This window comes from Lontra canadensis, unplaced genomic scaffold, assembly GCF_010015895.1.
Source record: "Lontra canadensis isolate GAN:19392208 unplaced genomic scaffold, GSC_riverotter_1.0 scaffold24, whole genome shotgun sequence".
NCBI classification, from domain to species: Eukaryota; Metazoa; Chordata; class Mammalia; order Carnivora; family Mustelidae; genus Lontra; species Lontra canadensis.
Genome location: NW_022631018.1, coordinates 8,360,328 through 8,385,115, shown reverse-complemented (window position 1 = coordinate 8,385,115; position 24,788 = coordinate 8,360,328). Strand labels below are relative to the sequence as shown.

General features: G+C 36.5%; 1 protein-coding gene across 5 annotated transcripts in view; it reads left to right on the top strand.

Moving 5' to 3' along the window:
- The window catches only part of KCNK2 (potassium two pore domain channel subfamily K member 2), a 218,985-nt gene that overhangs the window by 93,686 nt on the left and 100,511 nt on the right, over positions 1–24,788 (top strand). For all 5 annotated transcript variants that reach the window (XM_032862738.1, XM_032862739.1, XM_032862741.1 and 2 more), the window contains exon 3: positions 18,365–18,482. In XM_032862738.1, coding sequence (XP_032718629.1) covers positions 18,365–18,482 — 118 coding nt within the window. The remainder of the gene's footprint in view (positions 1–18,364; positions 18,483–24,788) is intronic.

The following is a 24,788-nucleotide window of genomic DNA, read 5'->3' as shown; positions in this document are numbered from 1 at the left end:
TTATACAAATCATTCACTGCTTTGTTATATTTACTCTTAAGTGTTTTATTCTTTTTGATGCTATTGTAAATGGAAATGTTTTCTTTATTTCCTTTTGGATTGTTCACCCTAAGTATAGAAACACACTGATTCTTCTGTTGATTTTGTATTCTGTAACTTTGCTGAATTAATTTCTTAACATATAAAATCACATAATTTGAACAGAGCTACTTTTACTTCTTCCTTTCCAATTTGAATTGCTTGTATTCCTTTTTCTTGCTGAATTACTCTAGCAAGGACTTCCAGTAGTATGTTGAATAGAAGTAATCAGAGTGAGTTTTATGCTTTGTTGCTGATCTTAGAAGAAAAACTTTCAGTTTTTCTTTGAATATAATTATTCAATTATTTGAATATAATGTTAGGAGTGGACTTTTCATATGTGGCTTGTATTATGTTGAGGTAATCTTCTACTTCTAGTTTGATGAGAATTTTTATCATAAAGGGTATTGAATTTGGTCAAATGCTTTTTCTCTGGGGATGTTCATGTGATTTTTATCCTTTGTTCTATCAAGGCAGTGTATCGTATGATGAATTTTCATGTACTGAAACATCTTTGCATCACAGCAGTAGATCCCACTTGGCTATGGTGGATGATCCTTTTAATGTGCTGTTGAATTTAATTCGCAAGTGTTTTGTTGATTATGTTTGTATCTGTGTTCTTCAGGGATATTGGCCTGTAGTTTTTACTTGTACTTTTCTTTGTCTGGCTTTGGTATCAGAGTAATGCTGTTTCTGTAGAATGAGTTTGGAAATGTTCCTTCTTTTTCAGTTTTTTTTAAAGAGTCTAAGAAGGATTTGTGTTAATTCTTTAAATGTGTGGTAGGATTCATCAGTGAATGCTCTGGCCCTGAACTTTTCTTTGTTGGGAGGTTTTGATTACTCATTCAATCTTCGTACTAGTTTAAGTATGTACATATTTTGTTTTCTCTTGACTTTTAGTGTTGGTAGATTGTTTCTAGGAATTTATCTATTTCTTTTAAGTTGAGAATAATTTTTCATAGTAATCTCTTTAATCCTTCATATGTCTATGGCATTGGTTGTGATGATTTTATTTAATTTGAGATTAATTTTATTTAATTTGAGATCTTATTTTTTTCTTAGTCTAACAAGGTTTGTCCATTTTTTCAAAAAAACAATTCTTTGTTTTTTGTTTTTTACAGAGGAATAGAATTTACTAAAAACATCAAAACACAAATAATAAACTGGGAGGTATTTATAATAAAGGTGAAAGGAAAATACTTCTTATCCTCAGTTTACTATGTCTTTTAATCAATAAAATTAAACACAATGGAAGAAAAAACAAAAACATGAACAGAACTTCCCTACAAAGGAAGTAATTTGAAATCTATCATACTATAGTTGAGTTGTGTCTTCATCTTTACTCGTTGGTATATTTTGAATTTATAAGGCTTATCGTACTTTTGTGATCTGAAAAGTATAATTATATTTTAAATGTGTAATTATATTTTAAACATCTATTTGTCAGCTAGCCTCTGCCCCTCTTTAACACTTCATCTGTTTCCATTTATCTGTATTTCCATTTGTTTATTTTTTGCTATGAATGATATCTTCATTCTCTCGTTCACTTATTTCTGCTCTCATCTTTATTATTTCCTTCTTTCTGCTAACTTTGAGTTTAGTTTGTCCTTTTTCTGGTTCCTTGAATTGTAAAGTTAAGTTCTTTATCTGAGATATTTCTTTTTTAATATAGTTTACCACTGTAGACTTCTCTCTTAGTACTGCTTTTGCTGCAACCCATGTCTTATTCTGTTATGTTTTCATTTCCATTTGACCCTGGACATTTTCTGATTGCCCTTTTGATTCTTCTTTGACCCATTCTTCTTTGACCCATTGATTATCTTGGAATGTGTTGTTTAATTTCCACATAACTGAATTTTCCAGTTTTCCTTTTGCTGTTGATTTCTATTTTTGTTCCCTTTTGGTCAGAAAAGATACTGGGTATGGTTTCAGTCTTCTTGAATTTGTTAAATGACTTTTTTATAACCTAACATGTGATCTGTTCTGGAGAAGGTTCCATGTGGGCTTGACAAAATTTTATATATATACACATATATACATATATATATATATATGTGTATATATGTATATATATACACACACACACACACACACACACACATACATACATACATATTTGTACTTTTTGTTGAGTGGTATGTTCCATGTATGTCTCTTAAGCCCACTTGGGTTACAGTGTTGTTCATGTCCTCTGTCTCCTTATTGATCTTTTTTTTTTTTTTAAGATTTTATTTATTTATTTGACAGAGATCACAAGTAGGCAGAGAGGCAGGCAGAGAGAGAGGAGGAAGCAGGTCCCCTGCTGAGCAGAGTCTCAGACTCGGGGCTCGATCCCAGGACTCTGGGATCATGACCCGAGTTGAAGGCAGAGGCTTTAACCCACTGAGCCACCCAGGTGCCCCCTTATTGATCTTTTGTCTGGGTATTCAATCCACTATTGAAATGGGAGCATTGAAAACTCCTGTTGTAACTGTTGCTGCTGTTTCCCTTTTCAGTTCTGTCAGTGGTTGTTTGATATATTTAGGCGCACTAATGTTGGGTTCATATATATTTATAATTGTTATATCTTCCCAAGGAATTTTTACCATTATATAATGCCCTTTTTTGTTGTTTGTGAAAATTTTTTAATTAAAATCTATATTATCTGATAAAAGTATGACCACACATGTTGTCTTTTGGTTACCATTTGCCTGGAAATTCCATTTTCTACTTTTTCATTTTCAGTCTAGGTACCACCTTAATCTGAAGTGGTTTCTTATTGACAGAATCTTGTTGAATCTTTTTTTAAAATCCCATTCAGCCACTCTGTATCTTTTGGCTATGTCTTTGAATCCATCTACATTTAAGATAGTTATTGATAGGAAAGCACTTCCTATTAGTATTTTGTTAATTGTATCCTGTTTGTCTTGTAACTTTTTTGTCACTTTTTTACATCCTTTGCCGTCGTCTTAGTTTTTGCTGATTTTTTTGGTAATCATGTGTTTTTTTATTTCTTTCCCTTTTCCTTTTGACCATCTTCTGTATGTATTTTTTTTTGTGGTCTCCATGGTGTTTATATGAAACAACTTTTCATTACAATACTATTTGAAGCTGATAACAACTTAATTTCAGTTACATACCAAACTCTTTTTCTCCCTCTTCAACCATTTTGTGTTATTGAGGTCACAAATCACACTTTTAATTTTGTATCCATGAACAATTTTTTTAGTTATAGTTATTTTTATACTCTTATGTTTTAACTTCTCTATCAGAATTAAAAATGATTTATATGTCACTGTTACAGTTCAACAGTACTTTCTATTTGTCAACATATATGCATTTACTAGTTAAGTTTATGCTTTCATGTGCTTTCTTGTTCTTTAACATCCTTTTACTTCAACTTGAAAGACTCCTTTTAACATCTCTCATAAGGCAGGTCAAAAGGTGATGAACTCCATTAGCTCTTGTTTATTTGGGAAAGTATTTATGTTTCATTTTTGAAGGAGAGTTTTACCAGGCATAGTAAACTTGGGTGGTAGTTTTTTCTTTCAGCACTTTGAATTTATCATCCCATTCTTTTCTGCCCTGCACATCTTCTGCTGAGAAATATGCTAATAGTCTTATGGGGACACACTTGCATGTGATGTGTCAGTTTTCTCTTGCTGCTTTTAAAGTTCCCTCTTTGTCTTTGACTTTCAGCAGTTTGATCATATGTGTCTTGGTGTGAATTTCTGTAATTCATTCTATTTAGAGTCTTTTGGTCTTCTTGAAACTGGATGTCCATTTTCTTCCACAGATTTAGGAAGTTTTCAGCCATTATTTCTTCAAATTAGCTTTTCCCTCTTCTACATCTGGGACTTTGGGTGTATATTGTTGTGCTTGATGGTAGTCTATAAATCCCTTAAACTTTCTTCACTCTTTTTCATTCTCTCTCTCTTTTTGTTTTTTGTTTTGTTTTGTTTTGTTTTTTGTTTGTTCCACTGGATAATTTCAAATGTCTTTCCTTGGAGTACCCTGGTTCTTCTGCTCAATCATGTCTGCTGTTGAATTCCTCTAGAAATTTTCGAATTGGGTTATTGTATTCTCCAGCTCCTAAGTTTCTGTTTGGTTCTTTTCTATGTTTTCCATCTCTTTGTTTATATTCTCATTTTGTTCATGCATTGTTTTCTGAACCCACTGAACATCTTTATGATGGTTCTTTTTAATTCTTTGAGGTAATTCATATACCTTTGTTTCTGGACATTTATTTTTTCCCTTTGATTGAACCAAGCTTCTCTGTTTCTTCATATGCCTTACAGATTTATGTTGTGATCTACCCATTTGACAAAATAGCCACCTCTCTCAGTCTTTGCAAACTGACTATGTACAGGGAAAAGCTTTCTTCAGTCAGTCCAGCTTGAGATTCTGCAGGCCTCTCAGACCTTTTCTGTAGATGCCTTTCTTGGACTTGTGCATGTAAATTCCCAATTACCTAGATTTGCCAGGATTTTTTTTTCTAGGAGCTTGTAATCTCTTGCTACCTCTGGTGCCTGTCTGCAGTGCTGCAGTTTTTCCAGAGCTGTGGCAAGCCTCCCAGGTTTTTGTTATTCTCAGTGGTCCTGAAGTTTTTAGAGTAGGGTGCTTCCCTATCAGTCTGTACTTTGAGTTGGGTGAGAAAAAAACAATCTTTTGGGGAACCCCTCCAAAACTCAGAGTGTTTAACATATGTTCCACTCCTCCCTTTTCCCCTGAGGGAGGGGTTGCCAAGCTCTGTTGACCTCTACCTGCTACACCATGGGACCTCTGGAGCAGATGCAAGCTGCCCAGCTCAATTGTGTTCTCATTGTCCCCCAGGCATCTAGAGTGTGACAGGCCCTATCAGTGCTCTGACATGGGCAAGGCAAAAAACAATCCCTTGGGCAGTGCCCCCTCAATATTTGATGCATATTCCAACTCTTTGCCTCCCTAGGGAGGAGCTGGGGGCAGGGAGTTTTCTCCCTATTGTACCATGCTGAACTGGGGAAGGATTATTGTGTATTAGGTCATGAATTTTTCTACCAGCTTTGATGTGACTGGTTTTGTGTTCATTTGGAGGTCAGGACACTCTTAACTGATGTCTGGATTTCTCATTAAGGGAATTGGTCTGTGCATTGTTGAACCAGTATCTCAGTTAGAGGAGGAGCATCTGGGGTTTTCTCTTTCACCATTTCACTAATATCACTCCTTGAGGTTATGGGTTTTAGAGCCATGAGCAACTCAAGTAAGGTTGTTATAATTACAGAAAGAAAAAATAAGTAAACTAATAAACACATAAGGAAATTTCAAACCATTCTAAGTGTTCTGAAAAAGTAATGTAGGTTACATGATGCAGAATTGCTGCCTCGGCTAATTAAATTGGAAAATGAAGGAATTCAGGTATTTTAGCACAATCTGAAAGATAGTCACCCTTTGCATTGATGTATGAATACCTGGGGGAAGGCATTCCAGGTAGAGAGGAGAGCAAGTACATAATCTGACTTATGTTATCCTGTGAGGGATAGCTGTAGGTGGGCAAAGTTGGAACCCTGGTGGAATCTGGTAGTCTAGATGAGGACAGAAGCAAGTTGTGATGACACAGGGTCAGAGGGATATTTTGAAGGTACAGCTAATGGGATTTGATATGAGTTGTGAGAGAAAGAAGTGAAGAATGATTCATAGGTTTGGGGCCTTAAGAACTACAAAACTAAAGTTGCCAGTTAATGACAAGAATAAAACTCAGCTGAATCAGGTTTCAGGGAGGAGCTCAGAAGTTCACCTTGGCATATGATTGGTCTGAATTGCCTTTCAGACATCCAGGTGGGGAAGTAGTCCTGAATGAATAATACACTTGGGAGTTATCACATATTGATATCTAGAGTCTTGAGTTCAAATGAAATCACTTAGGAGTGTGGAAGGATGGAGGACAGAGCCATAAGCTCAAAGGTGAGGGAGACGAAACATCATTCAGGGAGCCTGGAGGAAAGCTAGAGAGTATGGTGTTCTGTAGGCCAAGTGAAGACCTGCTGCATGGTGGAAGTGACTAGTTGTGTCAAGTGCTACTGCAACATCTTACTCTTTTCACCATGACCTGTAGTCTGCAGTTAGTGCTCTACCCTATGAGTTCACAATAGTGATCATTTGTGTACTTAGAAATCAGTGAGCACAAAGTATGCCACGAACAGTTCTTGAGCAGCAAGCATTACACTAGACACATGGGCCGTGTGTGACATACACATTGAAGACAAGGCCTGATGACCATTGGGATATGTTATATACTTACGGATAAAATAAATAAGATGTTCACCCAGCTTTGAACTTATGAATGGATTCTTTTAAAAATTTATTTATAAATGTATTTCTGGCTTGGGACTTCCCGTGTGTTTTCACATAAAAATAATACTATAAATGACAACTACGTCCAACACTAGGAAACCAAAGCTATAACACAGCTCAACTGTATCACCAAGACAAGAGACTGGTTTACCAGGTTAATTACTGGGCTTGTTTATTTTGAACTAGTGATCCATTTAGTCTCTCTATGCCTCAGCTTTTATGGAAGGTAAATAATACATATGTGATTCCTGTTAAGGGATGCCATATTGATAATATTCAGTGTTAATTTCATGAGATGGTGAAGCACTTCAGGTCTTGCACTGTTGGATTCAAATAGTTGCTTAAGGAGACAAAGCTACCTACTGGACATCCAGTAGATGCACAGCAGGTGACTAAGAATAAACACAGTGAGTGACATTCAGGTGTATTCAGTCATCTTCCCGATGCCAACACTCTGGATTCTCCAGAAACTGCACGTTGCTTTGCTGTGATCATGCATTTCTCTCTCTCTCCCTGCCCAGTTTAAACCTATTGTGCTCATTCCACCAGCATAAACACGTGCTTGGTTGGAAAGAGTTTGGAGGCAGGAGAGATAAAGATCACTAAGGATGTTGGGCCAACTTGATACCTCTCCAGGCATTTGATCCATCCCCCACTAAATGGAGACAAATGCATCTTCATACGCTCAGCCTCTGAGCAGAGAAGACCATCCAGTCTCATGTCTATATGCGGATTTGGGAATATCTTCTGTTTCATAGGTAACCGTGCTCTGAAATGCTCTTGAGAATGAAATCCTTGTGTGAATGAAGATGAACAATACAGCATGTGCGAGTGACTAATGAAGAAAACATGAGGAAAGTTGCCAGGCTCATTTTCAGGGCTGGTGGTTGTGGTGTGACACTATTAAATCAGTTTGAGAGCTGCCTGAGGGAAGGGTTTAATTGCATTTTTGTGCAGTAACTACTGGACAGGTGTCAAAGGGTAGCTCTATCATTCCAGTGGGCTTGGAAAAATCAAAGAAATTCTACCAGGTTCCTGTTTCTCAAGAAAATGGGTTTTAACCAATTCAATATTTGCTATGACTGGTGAGTGGTTGGGTGTGTAATTGAGAAGTACGGGGAAGACTTGGAGGAAAGCTAAGGATGGGTATGAATCACTATGTTTTGGGAAGTTATTCATATACTATTTTTGCCATCTTGATTTTGTGACATTGAGCCAAGAAATATAAACATATTAAGCACTTTTGCCAGACTTCCTTTTCTCTGTGTAATGTTAGCGAGTCATTAGTACACTTACTCTGTGGTGTATTAAGAAATTTTGCCTGGAACCTGAAAGCATAACAATTTCTTTTAGACTTACTAATGGCAATGAGTCAACTCAGTTGAAATAAGGAATACATAAATTGTGGAGGGGAAGGGAGTTGGGTGGGAACTTTAACAGAGGATATGCCAACCAGAATGTTACTGAAATGTTTTAGTATTATGATATTTTGCCTTTACTGATGGCTGATTTGGGTTATAGGAAGTCTGATTTATTCAAACACAAATTTGATTAGCTGGCTACTTTGGTTTGTGTGTGTGTGTGTGTGTGTGTGTGTGTACAGAGCCTGAGATTTTCAATCCTTGCTATGATCTTTTAGTTACAAACTCAGCAAAGGCAGTGAAAAAATCATTTGTTTTTAAAATGCATAATTAAAAAAAGTTGCCTTTTTGTGGAAACTTGAATAATTCCCCTATTTCCCCTGTGATTACTTTTATATAGGTATGAAGCACTTTTTAGTTTAGATTTGTATCTGTTATGGAAATACAGGCTTAAGTGTACTGGAAAATCAAATTAATAGGGATCAGAGGCATTTTACTGAAAAAGCTATAAGAATCTCTATATTTGGGAATTCTGTAGATGCATGTAATTGACAGAGGAAATCTCCCTTTGCTCATTTTGGGCTGTTTTTTTCTCATCAGTTCAGAACTTCAGGCCTTTAAAACAGTGCATGAATAAATGCTGGTTAGTGTTGTACGCCCCAGGCAAAATGGTATAAAAATATTGTCTTAGATGCTGTGTCTTCTTGATCTCAGGTTTCTGCCTACTCAAATCCTATTTTAAGGACAACCTCTTTTTAAAAGAGCTTCCTAGATAGAGTGACTATGACTTGAATTAAGTTCCTATCTGATTCTTCTAGAACTGTCTCTTCTTTGTTATCTAACATTTATCTTTTCCTCTCTACTTGCTCTTTTGTTTCTTGTTGACTTCTTGTTCTACCTTCTTTTTTCCCATATTTTCCTATTCTTTAAACTCTTTTCCACCACCAGGGCTGAGATAAGGTGGAAGGCACCAAAAAGATAGAGACTGATGCTCTGATAGAATATTAATATGCCATAGAATTATATGGAATCCAGAAAAACGTGGAAAAATGCATAGCTGGGGAAATGCAGGTTTCAGTATGCTTGCTTCAGATGCGTTTTCCTGGATCTCCAGAGCGGCAAGGACCCAAATGTCTTGAGCACATTTTATCCTTTCTACATCACAGTGGCATTTCACACTGGGCTCAAAGAAGAACAGAATCTTAGTGTTTCACATTCAGTCCTTGTCTGATGTATAAGTCATCTCTATAACAACTTTGCAAATGGTCATTTGACCTTGGACACAGTGATACAAACTTATTTATTAGTAGAGGGTTGGTTATTTAAAGTATTTTACATGTAGCTACTCAGTGATGTATAGATGACTACGAAGTGAGGTATTAATGACTTCAAAATGCCTTGGAGCATATTTATGTTGTAGGGAAATAGTTGAAAGCACACTTAATGATTTTAAGCATGAACAGAACCAAAAATGGAATGTATGCATGTTGCAAAAATGGTTTTAGGACCTACAGAGTGAGATTTTTTATTTTTATTTTTTCAAATGTCCAGTAACCTGTAAATTCATGTTAGGATTAAAAATACTTTCCAAAACGGTTATAATCAAGGAAGACAATTCTAATACCAATCAGTTTGCCTCTTTCACTGGGCTCTGTGGGTGACATCCATCTCCCTCTTTGTTGTTTCCTACTCTGAATTTTAAGCTTTTGTTTCTACTAATAGGAAATAAATTTACACTTTCAAAAGAGCAAAAGAAAAAAAGCTGTACCTTTCATTAGTGTGTATAAAAATAGCTTTAGCATGCAATGGGGTAATCTCTAAATAGAAAGAAAGACATGGGAAGGTAAGCAAGACATTTACTTTTGAGGTGCTTTCTAAAGCCTGGTGTGTAGAAACAGCTTCCCTTAGGAAATACTATCTTTTTTAGATTGTAAGAATTACATTTTTGGGGGTGTCTTCCTGACCCGGTTGAGCATTGGCTGTCGATCTTGGGGTCGTGAGTTCAAGCCCTGTGTTGGGTGCAGAGCTTACTTAAAAAAAAAAAAAAAGAATTAAGTTTTTTATTTGTAGAAAGGATGCTTCTTTATAGAAAGTTTCTAATTAGTGTGTGGTTAAATGTAGGTAATGGATTACTGGGAAACAGGTTCAAGGATTTTGAAAGGCTTTTAAAGAAAACGTGAAATGTATTTTGAGTCAAATTGTTTTCAACAAGAACAATAGATTAAAAACATCACTGCATATTACTTTTCTCACTTAAAAGATAGGCCCTGGAGAAACTGTGAAAACTTGCTTCTTTACCAGACTCTAAATATAGAATGATTTAATCACCTGTGTTCTGTATAAAATATGCAAATATACTACTCCATCTTTTTTCTCCACAGAAATCAGAAATATATTTTTTAAAGGGGAAAAGATTATCAATGTTAGATTTTTAAAAATCTAACCTTTGTCAGTTCTTAAAACAGTTTATTTAATTGTTGAATATAATTTTGGGTTTTCTTTTTCTTTTTAGAATTTATATAGATTCCTCTATTTTGCATAGGCAAAACAAAACATGTGTCATCTCCATATAACTATAGAATTTCTGAAAAACTAAGTTACATAGAGTGTATCTCAAGTTCACTTACCAACTTGGAGGCAAGAATGTATATTAGTATGGAAATTTGATATCAAGAGATGAATATATAAATTTGCTTCTACAAAATATAAACATCTTAAGTATTAGATAATATGCTCTGACTTTTCAGATATGTGCAAAAGTTGGACATGACTTGAATTTCCAATAGGAATTCAGTAGTCAGTCCATGTTTTCTCAGAATGGAATTCTCAGCCATGTAGGGTTTTATTTAATCTGAGAAGTATATATTCTTCATGTGGAACTGTAAGCAAGACCATAACTGATATTAACAGTTTCCTGCTGATGGGAATTTAGCCTTAGTCCTGAAAGTAATAGATGTCACACTTAAATGAGAGTTAGCATGTTATTACATACTACTGATGAAAACAGAAGTGCCATTCTTTTGTGTGCTAATATGAAATTGTCATTTTGTAGGACAAAAAGTGTTTAGATATTGACAATTTTACGTGGTTCACCCTAGTACTATCATTAGCAGAGAGCTGCCCTTGGAATAGTCCTCTGGAACATTATGCTAATACAGTGTGGTTTTCAAGAAGTTGTTTCTTCCCTTGTTGGATTGTCTGTGTTCCCAAGTGGTACTCTGATCAAAATATTATCTCATACAAGAAAGCCAAGGTCATTACTTTAGTTTCCAGAATACCGTGAAAGGACCAAACAGTGAAGAAGATCAGTTGGGTCTCTGGGCATTTGGCCCATGGGTATGAAGATGTACCATGGGCTACCTTCCTATGGAAATTTAAAATACAGCTCTATAATGCTACTTCTCTGTTGAACCTAATTTGATATGTCGAAGAAACAGCACCAGTGATTAAGACTACTACATGTGACTGACATTAGAGGTGAAGCTTCTTGAGCAAATGATGTCTGTAAATAACATTTCAGACAGATGTGGCCAATAAAGTCAAAAAAAGAACACTCAGGAAATGGATAAACAAATGTGACTCCTTATTGATTCAGATACGCCAGTCAAGGTGCCGTAGGCTCCACCATGCAGTTTGTGAATTATGAGCCTGTAAGAGTAAAGGCCATTTTGAGATCATCTCTGGTTTTATGAGCAGGGCCTTTCAAAGCAGTTCAGATCTTCTGACATTAGGTGATCATGGTGTTGACATATATAACTAGACGGTTAAGAATGAGATGAATAATGATAGTGTTTGGCAATAGTACTCCTATATTACTGCATATAATTGATGGGTGATGATTATTTTTCTGGCGTAATAATAAATAGTAATAATACCTACCAGTATATCTTCTCACAAAGTTCTTTGGCAATGAGAACATCATTTATTGTTTTGCTTTTCTCATTATGCATTTTAAAATAATCTTGCTTACAAATTTCAAGTGTTCAGATGTGTTATTGTGAATGTGTGATTTTATTCTTTTCCTAAAGACTAGGTTCCTTTCAGGATGAGAATGGTTCCCCCACAAGGAAATAATGGCCAAAAAAAAAAAAAAGATGGATAATCATTTCTTACAGAAATTTGGCAAGATAATATTTATATTCTTCTTTAAGCAACTGTGTGATAATATAGATGTCAGTGTAATTATAACTGGACTTGGCCATTATATCAATTTATTGGAAATAGCGTTCATTCCAAATGAGAAAAAAATGAGATCAATCTTAAATACCAAGTTAAAAGAAGTTGCCACAGGGCACCTGGCTGGCTCAGACAGAAGAACATGTGACTTTAATCTCACGGTTGTGAGTTCCAACCCCATGTTGGGTGTGGAGATTACTTAATAAATAAATAAATTTGAAAAAAAAAGTTGTCATTGGACCAGTTATGCATACATCACTGGTGTAACTCAGAGAGTAATACCTGTAGTTTAGAATTTTTACATCACTTAAAACTTTCAAATTATTAGTGTGAATTTGCTTTTAGGATTATAGGTATGAAAATATATTTTAGTCAAATCATGATTATGGTATGAGCAAAGGAGGAATTTGTGGAAGGCATTCGGAACATTCTGTATTGTTTTGTTGAATTTGAACATCTGAGCCTCAGAGTAAATGGGAGAAAAAGCGAGATTAGAACTTATGGTATCACCTGTATTTTAAAATCCAGGATATAACCTATTTTTAAAACAATATATTCTTCAGGTCTTCCCTGGGATTATTTAATTTTCATCACATTTTCCTTCAATGACACAATAGCTGGTCAAGTACTTTATAACACTTGAAAAAGTTGTTCCTAGGCATTGGACTCACGGAAACATTTTCATGATTGCCAGTGATTGCCTTGTGCTCCAAGGCTAGTCTCATACAATTGCAAATAAGTGTGTCTTATTAGTGTTTGGTGTCAGAGCTGAATATAGTTCCAAAATGCTAAATGACAGGGAGACAACTTCTTACAATTCAGGAATGCACAAAATCACAGTAGAACTCTGTGAACTTCTGTTCTAAAGACATCACTGTCATGGAAACTCACATTTTTCATCATTACTTTTCTGAGTAATTACCTTTATCATCTCAGTGAGTACAGAGTTCTTAGAGCCCTATTTGTGAAATTTCAACTCATACCCTGACTAGGACCATGTATTCAACTTCGTTTTCTTGATGCACATTCCGTGACTATCTGTCTATTAAAGATCAAAATTAAACGTGAATCCAGCCAAGATTATCTTATCCTCTTTCTACTGTAGATTTTAAGTTGGGAAGCCCTTTTTAATCAACACTTCAAGGAATCCTTTGTTAGGATTTGATGCATAGGACCCAAATTTCCTTTACTCTAACCAATTTTACTTATTTGTAAGTTGTCAACATGACTTGATGGTTTACAGAAGTTACCTTTCATGGAAAAATGAATTTTTATTTTATTATTTATTATTTTTATTTTATTTATTATTTTATTATTTGTTATTTTATTATTTTTATTATTGATGAAGTGATTGTTACTTTAGTCACCTAATATGGCACATACAGGAACAGTTCTAATGAAGGTATTTGTTAAGTGCTTTGACAGGCTGAACTGATGTTGAAATTCAAGACTTTTAGATCTATGAGTACACTTGCCAAGGGCAACCAGTTTCCTGCGGATGTTGACCAAGAGATCTTGTACAAAAATATAAAATAAATTCACAAAAATATTCCAAATAAAGAGCCTCGTGGTAGACTCATTCTCATAGTGACTTGACATATTCCCAGTTACTTCTCAAGCCTCTGTTGCAATCATCACAGCTCTGTGATAACTATTTACAACCCACACATTACCAGACTTTACTTTTTCTAAGTCTACATTTGCTTCTTTTGCACTTAAATAATTTATGGTTTTTATCCAAGTGTCTGGCTAATGTTGCACCTCATTATTGACAACAAAAGAACTGGCTAAAATAATTGTGCTGAACATGTAGGCTGTTTTAAGTCAATTACTAGAGAAATTAGCTTGCTTCTAATCAATAAAATAATTGTATTTAATGAGGTGGATTCTAAAGACATGCCTTGTCTTTTCTCATTTATAACTATGTCACCTGGGATGCCTGGGTCACTCAGTTGGTTAAGCATGTGCTTTCGGCTCAGGTTATGATCCCAGGTGCTGGGATCGAGTCCCACATCAGGCTACTTGCTTAGTGTGGAGCCTGCTTCTCCCTCTGCCTGCTACTCTCCCTGCTTGTGCTCTCTCTCTCTCTGAAAAATAAATAAATCTTTTAAAAATATGTCACCTTTTTTTCTTTTACTTCTCTGTTGTTTCCCCATTGCTTAGCATTGTAAACAACTGATAAATATTTTTGAATAAATGAATATGTTGAAGAAATGTCTAAAAAGTATAAAAATATACTTTTTTGTAATGTAATTACAGTGTATCTAAATGTATCTAAATCCACCCTCCTTCTCCTTGGTATTTTTACTGGCAGCATTAGTTTTCCTGTGAGTTGCAAAGCTGGCGATTACCAGTCTGTGCTTACAATGTTTATGTACACCTCCCTTGTGTTTATTGTTATCTGAAAATATTTCCAAAGACATTTTTAGATATTCAAGTTTCACTTATCAGTCCTTTTTACTTGCTTGCTCTTGTAATTATTTAATTAAATACCATTTTCTTGCCAATAGTCAGTATATTTAATGATAAAACACTGAAACATTGAGGAATTTATGCTACACAAAAACAAAGAAGTCTGCTTTCCTTTTTTAAATTTAACATTGCTCTGGAAATACCAACGTAATAAGGGATGAAAGGTAATAGAACATAACTTTTGGAAGATGAAGAGGTAAAAAAAACATTATTTGTAGAGCTATAAGCTTGCTTACTTTGGTTCTCCAGGTACAAAACAAAATCAAACCAAAAAATTTCAGTATACAGCAGCGGTTCTCAAGATGTTATTCTAAGACATTCTCAGAGGTCTGATGAGGTCAAAGATATTTTCTTGAAAATACTAAGATGATTTTGCCTTTCCACTCCCCTTGTCTCATTTTTCAGAAACTATGTGATGTGCTTTCTAGTAAGCTGAATGCAGAAGCATATAATCGAATCTGTTTTCTACTAATCCAGAAATTTAAGAATTTTTTTTTTAAGGTTTTATTTATTTACTTGACAGAGTGAGAGCCAGAGAGCATAGGGCAGGCGGGGACGAGGGGAGGCAAAGGGAGAAAGAGAAGTGGACTCCCCACTGAGCACAGAGCCGGATATGGGAGTGGGGCTCCATCCCAGAACCCCAAGATCATGATGTGAGCCAAAGACAGACATGTAACTGACTGAGCCACCCAGTCATCCCCCTTATCTCTTTTTAAGATTTTATTTATTTATTTGACAGAGAGATCACAAATAGGCAGAGTGGCAGGCAGAGGGAGAAGGAAAAGCAGGCTCCCTATTGAGCAGAGAGCCCAACGTGGGGCTCAATCCCAGGACCCCAGGATCATGACCTGAGCCGAAGGCAGAGGCTTAACCAACTGAGCCACCCAGGCATCCCTGGAAATCGAAGAGATTTATAAAACTACAAAACAGTTCCTCTCTTCTCACTAAATATTTTTTGATTTTGGAAAACAATTGTCTTCATAAAATTTGGTTATATTAACATATAATGGCCTTCTTGTTTTTTTTTTTTTTTATTTTCAGCATAACAGTATTCATTGTTTTTGTACCACACCCAGTGCTCCATGCAGTCCGTGCCCTCTCTAATACCCACCACCTGGTTCCCCCAACCTCCCACCCCGCCCCCACCTCTTCAAACCCTTCAGATTGTTTTTCAGAGTCCATAGTCTCTCATGGTTCACCTCCCCTTCCAATTTCCCCCAAATGCCTTTTCCTAACTCCCCAGGTCCTCCATGCTATTTGTTATGCTCCACAAATAAGTGAAACCATATGATAATTGACTCCCTCTGCTTGACTTATTTCACTCAGCATAATCTCTTCCAGTCCCATCCATGTTGCTACAAAAGTTGGGTATTCATCCTTTCTGATGGAGGCATAATACTCCATAGTGTATATGGACCACATCTTCCTTATCCATTCGTCCATTGAAGGGCATCTTGGTTCTTTCCACAGTTTGGCAACCGTGGCCATTGCTGGCCTTCTTGTTATTTTTACACAAATTAAAATTTTGAAAATTAGAAATTTTACTAAATATAGTAAATATCAATAGTTATAACTCACATATACAAAAGACCCCTGATGTTGTCAGTAATTTTTGACACTGCAAAGTGGTTTTGAGATAAATAGAATTTGAGCATTGCTAGTGCAGAGAATGGGCAATGTGTATTTGTGTATACAGCAGCAATAACCAGTTATAATTCAGAAAGCGAGAAAGCAGAATGCCTAAGAATAACCTTATAGACCTACAGGAAGCATATAAAAGTACTCTATTTCAGGATATTAAAGGGGACTCGATAAATGGAGATGCATACCATGTTCTGTGATAGGAAGTTTCACTATTAAAATAATGTTCAGTTTCCTTAATTAATTTATGAGTTTCATATATATCCAAATAATGAAAATATGTTAAACATGTGGGAATGAAAGTTTCTGTAAAATTTAATTAAGTGATTCTAAAGTCTATGCAAGAATAATAGATTAGTAGGGCACCTGGGTGGCTCAGTTGGTTAAGCCTCTGCCTTCGGCTCAGGTCATGATCCTGGAGTTGCAGGATCGAGTCCCACATCGGGCTCCCAGCTCCATGGGGAGTCTGCTTCTCCCTCTGACCTTCTCCCCTCTCATGCTCTCTCAAATAATGAAATAAAATCTTTAAAAAAAAATTAGTAGCTACACAAAACATTTTTAAAAGAATAGAGAGGCCTGCCTTATCTTTATTAAAGTATTTCATAGCTTCATTGTGCACTGTGCATATATGTGCATAGATCTATATTTATATGCATTTAATGTATAATCAGTAAAGCTTTTTTAACTTCACTCACAATAGAGGATTTATAAATGTAAACAATTCTTATTTCACTAAAGATAAAATATTAGTATTAGGGGTAATAGCATAGCTAAGCATTTGTAAATCATTGCAAAGGTAACTGTAAATTGTAACAATCTTCCTGGATAGCTACTTGATATTATAAATTATGTGTATTAAAATATTCACAATATTTAATGTGACAAATTTATTTCAAGCAATCTCAATGAAATATTCAGAAATGAAAAAATATACTTAAATATGTTTGCAGCAGCACTTTTCATAATAAGAAATTTTAAAACAGCATATACATCTACATATCTGGCAGGGATTAAGTTAATATGGTAATGACAAAAAAAACTACACATAGAAAAATATTAAATAAAAATAGAGAATATGCCTTTCTGTATTTTCTTAATTTTTTACAGTAAATATATTACTGTTAAAGTTTTCTAAAAAGCATTACCATTCAATTAACTTTACACAGAACTATTGAAGTTTTGATTTATAGGGTTAACAAATCAGACAAATGAAATTTTATATTGTGTTTCCATTCTGGATTACATGCTCTTTTCCATCTGACAGTAACTTCCTGGGGGTAGTGCCCCCATCTTCACAGTGTGGTTTTTGTCCATTTACCGGTAGTCTAACCTTAAACAAGTCACTTTCTCTTTCTTGGTCTTCAATTTCCTTGCCTATCAGATGATGCTCCTTCCCATTTTAAAATCTGGAAATTAAATGATAAAGATTTCTGAAACTATATGCAGAAACATCTTTTCCTACAATCTGTATGTCTCTCTTTTACTACACAATTTTCTCCTAACATATTCTCTTCTATGTTTTGTGCTTCTGGATATTCCCATCCTCTGCTCAACATCTGATGACTGAAGGGATTATAATGTCGTCTTTCTGTCTTTCTGAACTATTCAAGATGGCTTCCAGATCTGAGTGTCCCTATATGAATGTTGCTGAGTGATTGTCATCTATGGATCTTTGGTGGTATTTTGGTGATGCTATGACAATTCTATTGTCATAGAACTTATAAAAAGTCTGCAGAGATTCTAAAAATCTAGATACACATGGACTAACTGAAGTGTGATAGTGAATTGTTTTTGCCTTTGCTTCTTATCTTAGCCTGTTTTGTTGGACCTTATTGATAAATACACTGTACACTTATACACAACCCAGGCTTGGCTGCATATGTTTAACATTCAAAATGATGAGCACTTTGGAAACACTTGCTCTGTGATGAAGCTATTATATATTATTTAACTTGTAACTTTGCAATCAGATATTTTAACTCTGGGGTGCTTACTAAAAATCATGGCTGTATTTAGTAGTTAATTTAAATAAGTCACTGAAGAGGTTAATGGATGAGCTACAAATGCATATTGATACAATATGATATAATATGATACAAAATGATATGTTCCATATAGATCCATTCACTTGATATCCATACCATTTTCTTATTTATCTTATTACATTCTTTAGTATAAAGCCTTAATCTATATTGTATACTTCAATTGGAAAACCAAGCCTTAGACTTGATTCTCTTTGTCTAATTCGTCAACTGGGGTGAAATATACACTGTTTGATGCCTCCATGTGATTCATGTGTACTGATGAATTTCTTTTTAAACTTGCAGCAAATAGTGGCAGCAATAAATGCAGGGATTATACCTTTAGGAAACACCTCCAATCAAATCAGTCACTGGGATTTGGGAAGTTCCTTCTTCTTTGCTGGCACTGTTATAACAACTATAGGTAGGAGACAACTTATTTTGTTTTTTAATTTTGGTGCAGCTTGTGAGCTAAACTTCATGTTTGAATTTTTCTTTTACAGTTGGTCAAATTGGTCTATGGAAGGTAGAAAGCTAGATTTTAGTAAATTGATTTTGAAAAGAGGGTTTAAATGTTGAACAAAGGAATGATGGGAATGAATTATTGTACCAGAATACTGTTAAGTTTAAAATGCATGTGAACCCAGAGCAAAGCATTTGAGTCATTTGACTAATCGATAGTAATGTCAAGAAATGGCTTGAAATGATGGTTTGGTGGGGGGCAAGTAGTTTCAAATTTTCCTGCATCTTTGATTTTTTTAGTCTAGAAAGAAACGATTTAAGTACGGTTTTGACATTTTTTTCGTGAAGTTCTTATTTGAGATCACCTTTTTCAATTTGCAGATTTTAACTCACATTTCAAAGGATTGTTCCTGTTCTTATATGCTTGTCTATTATAATGAATTCAGGGGTTTTAAAAAAATACATTGTTTTTGCAATAGCGCAAATGTATAAAAAAATAGACACTGAAATATGAGGATTACAAGAATAATTTAAATTTAAGCCCTTGCTGTTTGCCTTCTATTCATGTTTGTTGTCATGTAAAAAGGACCACATGTTGGAGCACAGTCTCTTTTTGGGTTGACAATGCATACACTCAGCGCCTTCTTGGAAACAGAATGGGTATATATACATGACTTTGCTTCTGGTAGTTAGTCATTCAGTGCCTAAGAAATATCCACAGGCTATAAATACAGACCCCATAGTGAAAATCACGTTTGCCATGCTGTGGGGATTGGGAAGAGTTACAGCTGTCTTTTTTCATGGAAGGAGGTGGGTTTACAGCGTAATTTTCAAGATAGGGAAGGAAATGACTCATCTCAGTTATGAAGGAATTTTAAGTGGAAGAAGAATTCTTCCCTTCTACATATGCTTTTGATGAGATTTCCTCTCATGGGCCTGGCGTCTGATTTTGGAGTGTGAATTATGATTCTTAAAGTTTTCATTTTCGTATGTGATGCCATTGATAAATTATGAAGTAGATAAGGTTTTCAAATCAGTGCTTTATATCAACTCCTAAATAAGAGGACACAGACAGCATATGGATGAACTCTTGCTTAAAATTTTCCTTTGAAGGGAGACAAACCATAAGAGACTCTTAATCTCACAGAACAAACTGAGGATTGACTGGGGAGGGAGAGGGTGGTGGGGTTATGGACACTGGGGAAAGTATGTGCTATGGTGAGTGCTGTGAAGTGTGTAAACCTGGCGATTCACAGACCTGTACCCCTGGGGCTAATAATACATTATATGTTAATAAAAAAAAATTTTCCTTTGAGAAACATTTGTAGAGTCCTGGAATTACCTGAATCCACTGTAATGCCTCTTTGTGCTTGGTCACGTGTCAGTGAAATCAATACCTGAACATGTTGATTTTTGCCTCTGTGAAGAGGCCAAGGAACTATATTTACTCTTACATTTCCACCAGCTAGGTCAAAAGTGGTGTGGCTGTGAAAACCTGGAGGAATGGCAACCTTGATTTCTAACCATAATAACAGGTTAACTTTGGAGCTTAGACGTCTTGGCCCATTTCTACTATGGAAATAACTGTTTATTGTATAAACTACTTAGAGTCTAGAAGGGGGGGGAACCTCACAGACTGAGTGAGAATGGTTTGCTTCTGCCCCATGAAAACTCAAAAGTCCAGGTTCTAACTTCTCATGACCGCCGCTGAATTATTCTGCAAGAGACTTAGTCATTATACCGACTTACGGTTGCATCATGTGTTTGTAAACAGTCTCATTTTTTGAATCCCAAATTCAGTAAGTTTTGCAGACATATACTTCCACACATGAAAAAAATAAACCATTATTACCAGCCTTACCCCAAATTATAGCCATTAAGCATAAGAGCTGATTATTCCAGTTGTGTAGGTAGCTTCCGACAGCCCAAATCACCTCCTGTTCTATCTCAGACTTTAGTTTTAGGTGGATTAAGTCATTCCAGGTCACCCACATTTCCTCCACGTTCTTTTATTCCCAGGTCAGGGTCATCTCCTCTGACCTTAGACTAGATTATGGTCTAGGACAGGGCAAAAATTTTGCCTTCTTGCATACGTGTCCATTTGACATCCAAATCACCATTCAGTAGAATTCAAAGTATAATTATTAATCTTCATCATGATCATAATCGTGTGAGCTTTGAAGTGGTTTTTAGCAATCTCGGAAATTGTAACCTCTAGCCCTAGCTGCATTCTATTAGTCATTTAAAGGAAGAATTTGAGACAGTTTTGGAGGAAAAATTGCAGTGGCTTTTATGGGGAGCGTGGTATAGGCGAGGCTTCCCAGAGCTGCGTTAGCTGCTGCTGTCCCAGATTTGTCTATTCAGCATTATCAATTTGTCTAAGAAGCCACAGAGACTCTTGCTGTTCATGGGAACTATGTCCAAAGGAAATTCAACTATACGAAACAGATTATTAAAACTTAAGGCCTAATTTTAGAGACTTTCTTTATATATCTGCACACTCTTTCCAAAATCATACACTTCCAAACCCTGCACAATTCCATTCCACAGTTGCACAGACTATAATCCAACCTTGACTGTTGTCATTCCCTCAGACCTAATTTACAGTCTATCGATCAGTTCTGTTGGCTCTGACTTTAAAGTACATCCATAATGTAACCACCGCACAACCATTCAAACTGCCACCATTTTGGTCCAAGGCGGCACTGTCTCAGTGTCAACATCCTTGCAGAAAGAAGCCTTCTTCTGAGAGCATCTCTGTGCTCGCTACCTCAGAGCAAACGCTGTACTCCTGCCCACCTCACCTAGTGAGATGCACGTTCTGTGAGGTTAGGGATTTTATGTGTTTGAGTCTTTTCTGTATCCCCATGCTTGACCCATAGTGGATGCTTAACAGTCGGAACTAATAACAAACATTCAAGGGTATGAACTGTGTGGCCTGTTGTAAATTATGTAACACTAAATTGATACCTATTATACTATATTCTTAGCTCTTTCAACAGATTTTAGTGCCAGCTTTTTTGCTAGTTTGTTCATTTATTCAACAAATAATACAGCACCGTCACTCTGCTACTATCAAGATAAAAGATAAATAAATTACTTGACCCTAAGCTGCACACATACGAATAGTCATTTATAATATAGAGTACCACATGCTATGGGTTAAGAGTATTTAATGGGAATCTATAGGAACTACACTTTAGGTAGATACCGGGATAGGAGGATGGGTAAGGAGGGGACAGTACTTTCCTTTTCTTAGCAAATGTTGTCCCAGTTGAGACCTGGAAGAGAATTAGGAGTTTCCCAGGTGAATGAAGGTGGAAAAGGAACACTCTAGGTATTGGGAGTTTGTGTGGGACAGATTAGGGCCAAGAACATTATGCTCTGTTTGGGGATTGCAAGTTATCTAAAATTGTTGTTTGTAGTCGAAGGGATTCCTCATCAGGACCATGTAAATCAGTAAGTCAGCATGAGTGGCTCCTGTTGGATCAGTGCTACTTCTGCCACTGCCGGGTTAGAAGGGACGCAGCCCCTGCTTACAACCCAATTTGGGAGAGAAAATGTACACTTGTGAAATAACTGGAGGATAACAGAGCTAAGTCTTGTGTAATCAAGTGTTATATGGAACAGTGGTTTAAACAATGGTTTAGGAATTGAGAAAAAGGAAAGTACATGTGGGCTGGAGCTAGGAGGGGAGGTTTAATGAGAGAAGTTGGATTTCAGCTATAGCTTTGAAGGAAACGTTTTGGTTTAGATCAATGGAGGGGGAAAGGGCCTCCAAGTCATGACAGAGCTGAGCAAGAACACAAAGAATGACCTGAACTTGGTTTATTTTGGGCATAGAAAAGTAAGTATTTAAATAGACTACAGGAATTGTTTAAAGAGTAGAGGGAAATACTATTGACCGATTCAGCTGGGAAGGATACGGTTGAATATAATGTGATTCCTGAGACCTGCTATAATACGATAGAACATGGGTTGGTTTGGGGTTTTGTTGTTGTTGCTGTTGTTGGAAAGCGAAGTGACAGGTTAAAAGTGACATTAGAAGACGCATCTATCACGAAGAGGATGTGTGGAGACTGATGGAGAGAGCAATTAGGAACTCATCCCAGTGACCCACGGAAGGGGCATGGGAGGCTGGACCAGGATGGTTGGAGTTGGTGTTGCAAGAAGAGAGGAAGACACGGTGCTGAAGTAATTAGATGCAAGAATCAACAGGCCTTGGTGACTAATACGAGTTGAACATTGAAATGAATATTTAAGAAGCAGGCTTGCAACTCTTCGGCAGCGCTAGTCTATCCTGTGAAGAGAAGAGAGTTAAAAAATGGCCAAGATTTCCTACGTTGTGTTCTATGTGGTAGCTTCATTTTCGTAACCCTCCCCCCAACATTTGCTTGTTTATTCTTTTGTTCAGACAGACTAGGAAGGCAAGGTAGATGAGCTCCCTCCTGAAGCTTTCATTAGGGCTGACGAGACCAGTGGTCAATCAGTACATTAAAAAAACAAGACCATTGTGAATGACAATAAATGCTACCCAGGAAGTTCATGTGTGGTATTAGACAGTAGATCAAGGAGCCAAAGCAGGGAGCGGGACATGTTCTAAAGAAGACTGATTTAAGAGCTCTCTGAGCAGGTGACATCGAAGCTGAAACTGGAAGCATGAGAAGAGATCAGCTAGGTAGAGCAGAGTGCAAAGATGTGTTCAAGCAGAGGGCCAGCAATAGCGAAGATCCTGAGTGGGACAGATGTGAACATATTCAAGGACTACAGGTGAGTCCCTGTGGCAGCACCTGGAAGAAGAAGCAAGGTTAGCAAGATTAAGAAGAGCCAGGGCATGTGGGACTCGGCAAGTCATAGCAACAGTCTGAATTCAGTGGCAAGCCACTGAAAGATTCAAGCACAAGAGAGGGAAGATGTGACTTGGCTGCCATTTGGAGGGCACGAGGGAAGCAAGAAGACCAGTGAGACTGTGATCCCATCGAGGTACCTGGGTGGCTTGTCCATTGAGCATCTGATTCTTGATTTCAACTCAGACCGTAATCTCAGGGTCTTGAGATCAAGGCCCACATAGGGCTTCACATGCAATGAGGAGCCTGCTTAAGCTTCTCTCTCTCCCTCTCCCTTTGCCCCCCCACCAAAATAATCTTTTAAAAAAATGAAGAAGGTAATCCCATTAATCCCTATGAGCAAAGACGTTGCCTTGAACTAAGGAGGTGGCTGGGAGGAGGGTAAATCATGTATCTGCCCCCATTTTACCCTCCTCACTGCCACCTTAACAGATACAGGATTAAAAAAAGAAAGCTTACATGGAAATATACTAATCCCTGAGCATCGTGCCAAAGGGGGACTCTTTGTGTCTTCTGTTTTAAGTTATTTTAAAGCTAATAAGAAATCCCCTAAACTCTAGGACAAGCTGTTGGCAAAAATGATGTAATGGACAACTGTATTCTTATTTTGAGTTCAGTTTAAATATCAGAATAAAATGTCAGATGATTTGATTACCTGGAGGCATTAAAATATAATGAAATTATCCCCAGCGGAAAGTAAATTGGAATGCCTGAGCCAGGATTTGCCCAAGTTTATCACTCAATCTTGATCTCTGAGCATCAGAATGCAGATAACAAGGGCCCCACTATGGTCCCTAGCAACCGTGAGATCCCAAAGCATCACGCTGAGACTTTTGGAAGACATATTTTTGGAGTCGCAGTTCTCCTATTTACAAAGGACTCTTGTTTCCTACTCCTTGAGTCTAGAGATTGAAATCAGTTATGTAGCATCTGTGTTTATTTTTCCTGTATTTCGAACCAGCCATCAGAACTTTCAGTTTGCTTTTAACCCTCTATTGAATTGTTAAAGCTGTTATGGCAATGGTCACAGACTTAACGGCAAACCCCTCTTTGGCTTGTTGATAACACAATGCTTAATTGATTAGAGAAAGAACAACAACCCAAAAAAGGAAGAAAAAAATTAAAGGTTTAGGGGAACTGTTGCAAGAAGTTCCAAACAGATCAATACTGGAAAGGCGGAGGGTATATTGAAAACTGCAGTCCTCTATGTGTCTTCAGGAGGAAATTTACCATTTCTGTTGGACATGGTAGGAAACTATACCTTCAACAGTGAGGGGAAAATTGTAAGAGTATTTTCTGTTCAGTGTTGTGATTTCATGAAACCACTATCTGAACTTGGAAATGAGTAGACTTGAAGCAGGGGTGTAGAATTTGACAGAGAGCTTTCTCCCAGGGGGTGGTATTATTGCAGGTTTGGGTGT